Source organism: Hippocampus zosterae, chromosome 2 (assembly GCF_025434085.1).
Source record: "Hippocampus zosterae strain Florida chromosome 2, ASM2543408v3, whole genome shotgun sequence".
In the NCBI taxonomy this organism is placed as follows: Eukaryota; Metazoa; Chordata; class Actinopteri; order Syngnathiformes; family Syngnathidae; genus Hippocampus; species Hippocampus zosterae.
The window spans coordinates 23,549,680-23,558,993 of record NC_067452.1 but is presented as its reverse complement, the minus strand read 5'-3'; the positions used below and the strand labels follow the sequence as shown (position 1 = coordinate 23,558,993).

General features: G+C 41.7%; 1 protein-coding gene across 1 annotated transcript; it reads right to left on the bottom strand.

Moving 5' to 3' along the window:
• Positions 1 to 2,121: 2,121 nt before the first annotated feature.
• LOC127595599 (kelch repeat and BTB domain-containing protein 12-like) lies at positions 2,122 to 9,149 on the bottom strand. Its single transcript, XM_052057219.1, is given in 12 exon segments — positions 2,122 to 2,507; positions 3,128 to 3,184; positions 3,187 to 3,321; positions 3,397 to 3,544; positions 4,432 to 4,705; positions 4,775 to 5,133; positions 5,235 to 5,468; positions 6,004 to 6,034; positions 6,036 to 6,134; positions 6,223 to 6,404; positions 6,585 to 6,839; positions 9,045 to 9,149. Coding segments are annotated over 11 exon segments (1,839 nt in total). The 5' UTR covers positions 6,756 to 6,839; positions 9,045 to 9,149; the 3' UTR covers positions 2,122 to 2,358.
• Between the last annotated feature and the right edge of the window lie 165 nt (positions 9,150 to 9,314).

Sequence of the window (9,314 nt, the reverse complement as noted above, 5' to 3'; positions counted from 1 at the left end):
AAGACAGCTTTCACTTCATTCAATTACTTTTTTTGGTGATACAAAGGTTGCAAAATCGCTCACACTCTAACCTAAATCACAGGTGTCCAAACTGTGACCGCGAGGGCATTTGTGGACATTTTTAAGCCGCCCGCGGCAAATACTAAAAACAACAACTGCTATTAAGACATTTGTCTTGTACAGTATACAGTCATTTTTTAATATGCAAAAAGATGCAAATGAATTATTTGCAGTTAAGCAAGTAACAATGTTTCTGTTCATAATGTGGTGAATAAAGATAATTAATTTTCTCGAGCAAAAATAGTTTCCTCCAATTTCTGCTCTGTGTCAAAGCCCAAATTGTGAAAATATCCCATTAATGATTTCCAAGTAACTGATTCTTATCTGTCCAAGATTAAATAAAAATGGCCATTTTCTGACAGATTGCTCCTTATTTGCTTCTGAGTGGAAAGATCATTTTCGGCTGCAGAAAAGTGCAGGGCTATTTTCTGGTGGGTTACAGGGTCATGCCCCCCACACAATATACTGTAATATATAAACAATATACAATTTTTGGGCAGCACAGTGAGTGGTCCAGTGTTTAGCACGTTGACCTCACAGTGCAGAGGTACCGGGTTCAATTCCAGCTCCGGCCTCCCTGTGTGGAGTTTGCATGTTGTCTCCGGGCCTGTTTTCTCCGGGAACTCCAGTTTCAGGAACTCCAGTTTCCTCCCACATTCCAAAAACATGCATGGCAGGCTGATTGAACACTCTAAATTGTCCCTAGGTGTGAGTGAGAGTGTGAGTGTGAGCGTGGATGTTTGTTTGTCTCTGTGTGCCCTACGATTGGCTGGCAACCGGTTCAGGGTGTCCCAATCCTACTCCCCAAAAACGTCTTGGTTAGGCTCCAGCCCCCTCACCCCCCACAACCCTTGTGAGGATAAGCGGATCAGAAAATGGATGGATGAATATACAATTTCTTGATTGACTGATTTTGGTGTGCTTGATAAATTAAAGTGAAAAAATGAAAAATAAAAAAAATCAGAGTGGCACTTGCATCCTTCGATTTTTCTGGAGGTGGACGTCGCAGGAAAGTTTGGACATCCCTGACTTAATTAAAAGAACCGATGCGTGTGTAAAAGTGACCCTCTGCTAGAAGTGAGTGACTAATATTCAACAAAAAAAATAATAACAATTCTTAAACATGCAATGCAAATGTATCAAATGATTTTTATGTCCATTGTTTATAATATCTGTTTTGGTCATTTGGCACCATAAAAAAATAAGAATGCAAAATACTGTTAATAAATCTGTGTTGACAATGAGAAACAAAGAATCACTGGATACACTTTGCTGCAGGTCAAAATTGAACAGGATAATCAGGATTCACGAGGCTAAACAACAAGTACCAAATGAAAAATGTGCAAATGATACAATATGAAATACGCTGGCATTTTATTTTTGTAGCCAAAATTAAAAACAAACGTCTTAATTGATGCCTGGATGTAGAATATCATGTTTTTCCAAATATTCTTAGTGTACGTCCTTCACGTTCCTTCATGTTGCGCCTGTCCGTATTTCTCAACCAACCTCTCTGTACTTTTTGCATCATGTCATCAGAAAAATAAATCTTCCAGTGCAGATACCTAAAAAATGTGTTTTCTTACTTCCCACCACTGCTTATGTAGATCCAGACAGACATTATCTCAAGGGAAGCCTTATTTGTGTTGCAACATTAAGGCAAATGCCATAATGGTGCAAGAGAAAGTGTGAAACAGATCCAAAGAAAACATGATTAAAAACAAGATTACCGGTAAGTGCAAAATGAAATCAAGATATCATCTCAACATAACAGCAGGATGAATGCAAAGATAAAGCAAAACAGTAAAACGACGCACCAATTATCAAGTTAAAATAACAAAGCAGTGATTTGTGGAATTGTAGAGATTTTGTGTGCCTTTTTTTTTAAATTTAATTAAAGATGTTATAAAGGTACTACAGGTACTATTCCCAAAATGACGAGCTAAATGATTCAATTTAATTCATTTTAAGAATGCAGTTCCCTTGCAAATACAGGTACTGTACCACATATCTATCAATTTACATGGCAGATTCAAGCACAGTCCCAAGAAAACTCAAGAGTTTTAAATTTCATAACTTTATGACTTTATTTATTTGCATCGCTTAAATTGCAAGACGTTACTTCCCTCATTTGTAGAAATGGCCAAACGTGGCTTGTTTGCTCTACAAGACCATCCAGAGTTTTCACATCCACAGTCAGTTGACGCAGGCCATAATTTTTCTTGTAAGGTTGGAAGTTCGCCTCCCTCAGCTCCTTGGGTGAAACGTCGTAGTCGCTTCGAGCCATAAAGGGATGTTTCATTGTGTGAGGAGATCACGAGGATTGAGGTTAGCCACCACACAGACATCATAGCTGTCGTGCATTGCTGCATGTCTTTCTACCACTGCCCACGCATTCACAGCAGGGTCCAATTCCAAAACCTCCTTAGTGATGATCTCATGCCCACCTGCAGCCAAAATAGTCAATCTATAAAGTGCGGTTCACAAGACTGAATACTTTGATCAAGGACGGGGCCGTATGACTTTCCCATCAGATTTTTAAGCATGTTTAAGCAACTTGCATCAACTTCCTTCTTCAATAAAATCAATGAATCATCCAGCACTACAACATGACTGTCACCATAACATTTCAACATGATTAATTCCGGCCTGCTGCACACCGAGCGATCCGGCCAAACATAACCGATCTGTAGCGCAGTGTGCAGCGTTAGCTCGGCAGTCACTTGGCAACTGGTTTGGGGATTCAGATTGACTGAATTGCTGCTATATGATGGAGCAACATCGCAGATTACATGCACATAAGATTTCACGCACGCAAAAAAAGCATTTTTAGATTCTAAGCTAGCTGGCCCAGCAGGCCAGAATCATACAATCTTTTAATAGTTTAATGAAATGTGTTGAAGAACAATACACTGTTTGGGCAGCCTCAAAAGCCGATACAGGCTCACCATTTAATCGCTCATTGCATGGATGTGAGTTGCCAACCGTCATTGTTTTGCAATGGCCCAGTCCAAGTTGCGTTCAGTGGCATGAGACGGTGTGTGGCGGGCGAGAATTTTAAACTTACTCGCCCCCTAGTAGTATCCACAGAGATACAGCTTGCCCTGCACTACGCCTGCACTGTGTTGTTTCGGAGAAACAGTAACGATATGGGAAGACTCGGGCCTGGCCTCCATGTGTCTGTTTCCGAGTTGTAAATCTCTACACAGCTCAAAGAGCGACGTCATTGGCCGCAGTCTTCTCCGTCACATCCTATACCACCTGACGAACACAAGAGCATCACCTTTCCCTGTTCTTGCCCATTACTCATACAAATTTGATGAATTGAGACCAGACCTAAAATGTAGATTTCTCCATTGAGAATGGCAGCACCAAAGCGATATCTCGAGTGCCTCATCCTGGCGCACTCTTTCCATCTATCTTTACCAGGATCAAACTGGAACACTCGGTTACTGAGCTTTTCTGGTTCTTCTTCTGGGTGGTTCTGACAGAGAGGATATACGAGAAAAAAGAAATAGGTTGAGTGCAATGTTAAAAAGTGCACAGAACTATGGCTTGGAGCTAATAATGATGGTTGTTTCATTTGGCATGGGTGTAGTGGAATACAACATACCGGTACTTGGTCCTGAAATGTTGCAGAATAATCTCAGAATTAGAATCAATGGCCATGTACATTACAATGATTGCAGCAGCCTTATCTTACAATTCTCTGATACTCATTTTCAGCTTGGTACTGGACAGTATGACTGCATTGTAGCTCATATAAACGTCCGGTCATATACAGTATATATATACTGTGTATATATATATATATATATAAACTTTTTGTCACATCCGTTGAGTGAAATGTGCTGTGAAAAACACTTCCCTATAGGACACCATCTTGTGTAACCATGGTGTTGTGGGGGGGGGGGGGGGGGGGGGCTCAAACAGACAAATAATGAGACGGGTGAAATGTCTTTTATTGTGCATTCACGGGCTTTGTGCTGTCCTGTTACAGTGGGCTTCAAGAAGTGGGATTAAAGAATGCAGAAATATCCACATCAGGAAAATTTAAAAAAACTACAACCAAGTGTAATAAAGGAGTTGCCTTTCAGAGGTAGAAGGACTTCGGGGAACTGAGAGGATTCAGGATTGAGGCAAAATGATTGATGACAGGTAAATTCAGCACCGTTTTCATGCTACCAATTTAGCAGCCATGGCTAACGTTGGCTTGTTCAAAGTGCAAATGCTAATTTGGTATTATGTATGTTCTTTTGTCGACTCTGGATTACACGCGCTCACATTCAAATTTTGCTCGGACTTTTAACAATGAAAGCTTTCACTTTTGTCACATTTTTGGCCTGTAATGGGAAACAAAAATGTTTGCACCTGTGGCGACCATCCTCCCAGTACATAAAGGCGTTCTTTGAGGCTAACAGTGCTGTGGCAAGCTAAAGGAAGAGGCAGTGGGGCGAAGGAGATCCAGCTGCCTCCTCTTCTCAACGACCACCTCATCACACTGTCTGTGATGATGTAATGATGGTGCACTTTCATCTGACCGCCAATCATGTAGATTGCATTGCCCAGGAGCCCAAAAGCACACATGTCCGTGTGTGCTGCTGAGCAAAGCTTGACCCAGATGGACTTCTCAGCAGGATTGTACCTGGAACATAAACAAATTGAGCAGGTCAGATGGTGAATTAAAATAGTGACATTTGCTGTTCGTGTACACCTGTAGATATCCGCTCTCTTCATTCTATGCTCATCCTCTGCCTCGACGGCGACCACTATGTTGTTGTCACAAGTCACAGCCCTGCCAACAATCTGACCAAAGCCCCCTGAGCCCATCAGAGGAGAGGGGATGTAGTATGTTTTTCTGTCTTTGGGAGCGAAGCAAAAACTGAGATCAGCATGGCCCCCACGGCGGGAAGGAATCCCATCCTGGTTCACGCCTCCCAAGCAGATCAGAAAGTTGGTGGTCTCCATTCCGTAACGAAGGATTGGTCGAGGCGGGGCTGATGCCTTGCACAGACCCGAGGTCTGGAGGGCAGCGTCAAACATTCGAAAGCACTCAATGTCTCGTAGCAAAACCTGTGTGCTCAACATACATAATGATCAGATATCGGTGGGTTAGGATTGGGGTCACATGATAAACACGGAGGCGCGTTTATCCTCCTTGTTGTTTCCCCCACCTGATTTTTTCTCCGAGCTTTTTGGAGGAATACGGGATCCACAAGCTCCAGCCGTACATGACGCAGCAACTCCACAGCCTGAGCTTCACATTGCGAGTCCCCTCGTCGCTTTGCCACCCAACGCAACACCAGCTCCAGCATCACCTCCTCCTTGGAAATGTTGAGGTCGTCTGAAGCCAGCAGATCTGCAAGACTTTGAGCGTCCAAATCTAGGACTTCTTCTTCCTCACAAACCTTGGAAGAAAACCAAAATCTATTAAACCTGCAAAGCAGCAATGAAGGAGCGGCGTCTACGAAGGATGACGTCATGGGATTAAATTGTTTAGAGATTCACGTAGTCAATAGTCCACCCAGCCTGCGCATATAGGTCGGATGTGTATAGATGACCGTTCATACTGCAGACACGTGCAGTGTCCGATTTGTATCCACGTGCGAAAGAGAGCCAGGTTGGATTTGAAAAAAAAAAATCTTAATTTTACAGTTCACATTGCATGAAAAAAAATCAGATATGTTGCACATGAACAAAAAAAAAATCTGACTTGAGCTGCAGTGCGACCACAAAAATAGCTACATTTTTACCCGTATGTATGCACTTAAAAAATTGAGGTATTTTAGGATATGTTGTTGTCCCCTAAAAGAATAATAAACAATTCCAACACTGCTTTGTGCGCAAGCCCTTACTTGGACTTTCCTCAGCAGAACCATCATTGTTCGAATGTCTGTTTTAGGGTCAATTAAATAACATAGAACAGAGAAGTGAAAATCGCACCTGTGTGAAGTGTTGGCAGAGGTATCGGAAAGCAGTCAGCTAAACTAGTGGCCCCCAAGTTTCTGGCCCAGTGGAACAGACCAACACAGTTGGAAGTGTCCATACTGGCCTCCATGTGCCTTTGACACAACCTAAAGTAGTAAAAACAACTGATGCATATATGTTTCGCTTGGAATGTCCCACCGATATATGAGCAAACAAACGCATTATTTTTCACACCTGAAGGCTCCGTCAACATGGAGCAGGAAGGCAGCAGCAGACACTGCCTGGATGTTGTCATTGGACAGGTGGAGTTTAGCGCGGTACATGAAACCCAGCAGAAGCTCCAGGCTTTGAGCAGGAGTGTCTCTCAGGGGGACTACACCTCCCCTCGTTTCCTTCAGACCACATGTAAAAATGGCCTAGACATAAACAGAAACGTTCCTCTGTAATGCACTCAAATAATCAGACGAAACTACTCATAATGGTGATGGTATGTTTTAATGTACCAAGACAGACATAGACTACACAACTGTTTGTCAAACTTGTACTCAAGGGTAAATGTATAGTATGTTCGTGCCACTTTTTGTACATACGCGCACCTGAAAGTATGGGCTGAATGCAGAGAGCACCACCTTGTGGCAAGCAAAGGAAATTTCGCCAGCAACCAGAACCACGTCAGTGAGCTCCTGGACATCTCTCATCTTCTCTAGTTGCCTGAGAAGATGGGCTCCATGTTCGGCCCGAACAATGGCCGCCAGGAGTGTGTCCATTGCTCTGATATCTCCACACTCTGTCAGTACACTGACTTTTTTGTTTTCCTTTCTTTCTTTGGAGAATTCTAAGCAGAACAGAGTCTAAAGAATAAATAAAAACACATGAAGCCTTTGCTTCATGATGTTGTGCATGCAGCGAATGATCGACTTAATTAACAGACTTGCGGAATGTCATCACTCCACTGACATTGACAACCATCCATTTTCACACTGGAGCCAGCCAGTCACAGCACCCATACAGTGAATATGAAAAGTCGACATACTACTGCTCAAATGCCAGTTTTTTTTCATATTTTTTCAAGAAAATGTTTAAAAGCAGAAAATTAAAGCAAAATGAGATTATGTTGTTTCACAACATAATTACATTACTCATAATTACAGATTTAGCTGTGTTCAGAATTAAACAATTGCAAATGTTCAATAGGCAGTCAGTACAAACATGCCTCTATTTAAAATGTCGGATTTGTCCAACAAAAGTTCATCTGTTCTGGTATGTTTTTCATGTATGGAGTTATTTCTTACAGCACAAGACGCAGTCTGCAACAACATCAGAACTTCAAAGGTCAGTATGGAGAAGGGCACGACATATTTAAATATATCATCGAACACAGTGAAGACAACCATCATCAAATGAAGTAAATACGACACAACTATAAGATGACCAAAAAGGAATTTGTCCCTCTGAAAGTGAGGAAAAGGGGACAACAATATTAATTAAAGATCTACTGACTGTTTAGAATCTACTATCTACTGGCTAAGCTAATGAGGAAGGATGTCAAGTCGGTAAGCCTTATCCTACAAAGAAAAACATCCAAGCCGGGTCCCATTCACCAAAACATATTTGAAAGCTCTCAGATATGTGATTGATAATTGGTTAAGAATTGAACTTTTTGGCAAAAAATATCCATCCATCCATCCATGTTCTGATCCGCTTGACCTCACACGAGTCGCGGGCGTGCTGGAGCCTACTCCAGCTGTTGTCGGGCAGGAGGTGGGGTATATCCTGAAGTGGTTGCAAGTGTGTGCTGGCCCGCATTTGACATACGTTTGAATGTGATTGGTTAATTCTGAACACAGCCCAATCCCCTTTTACAAACTAGTGTTCTGTTGTTTGATAATATATATAATATATATATATATATATATATATATATATATATATATATATATATATATATATATATATATATATATATATATATATATATATATATATATATATATATATATATATATATATATATATATATATATATATATATATATATATATATATATATACACACCGGTAATTCATTTGTTTTCTAATTTTCTGTAGAGGTTGTAGGTGGTGAGGAAACTTTTGAAATTATTTATCCGGCTCTTATTGTTTTATATCACCAAAACATTTGGCTAGGGGTGTATAGAGTTTTATGTCCATTGACAGACACCATTCCCTAGTGACTGACAAATGCAGCTTCATGAAGCATCGGTAATCGTTTTTGACAAATGGCACGCTTGGTTTATACAGTATATGCAGTGGAAAGCAAGAGCACAATCTCAAGATGTGCTTGATGAAGCATCATTTTCCCATCACTACCACTCACATCTGCAATTATGGACAATTCCATCCTTCCATCAATCCATTTTCCGATCTGCTTTATCCTCACAAAGGTCGCGCGGGGGGTTCTGGAACCTATCCCAGCTGTCTTCGGGGAGTCGCCCTGAACCGGTTGCCAGCCAATCGCAGGGCACACAGAGACGAACAACCATTTGTGTTCACACTCACACCTAGTGACAATTTAGAGTGTTCAATCAGCCTGCCTTGCATGTTTTTGGAATGTGGGAGGAAGCCGGAGTACCCGGAGAAAACCCACGCAGGCTCAAGGAAAAATGGCAAACTCAAGACAGGAAGGCCGGAGCCAGAATTGGACCCTGCACTTCTGCACTGTGAGGTCGACGTACTAACCACTGGACCACCAGGCCGCCCCTACGGACAATTTAAAATCTCAAATGAACCTAACATGCACATTTTTTTCTATAGTGGACAGATGCTGGAGTATCTGGGGAAAACACAGGAAGGCCGGAGCCTGGATTCAAACCCCTGACCTCAGAACTGTGCTATAAGCACTGATACACTTTGCCGTCTGCCTTTAAACCCTCTCACCAAAATCACTTTGTCAAAGAGGACAACAACACATTTAAGTGATAGCATACTTTTCATATTTTTCACAGGGCAGTTTTGCAATGTCAGCAGTTACATGCATGTATGACTTTTTAGCAAACCATGCAGTTGGGCTATCAGACCAGGAAGTCCTCCTCAGATCAGAGCCTTTGACCTAAGATGCGCTTGTTTTATTCACTCCCTGTTGTAGTTGTGATCGCTGCTACTTCTGTCTAATGTTCTTTGGGGAGGGTGGTGGGTTTAAAATAGACCAGCATGACTACTTGGGCCTTTGTTTTATTCATGTTTCAACAAGTGGCTGCCAACGTGGTATAAACCATCAGATAAATATCAGGATATAATTATTTCTATGTGCCCTGCGGCCGAGTGGCGACCAGTTCAGGGTGTTTTCC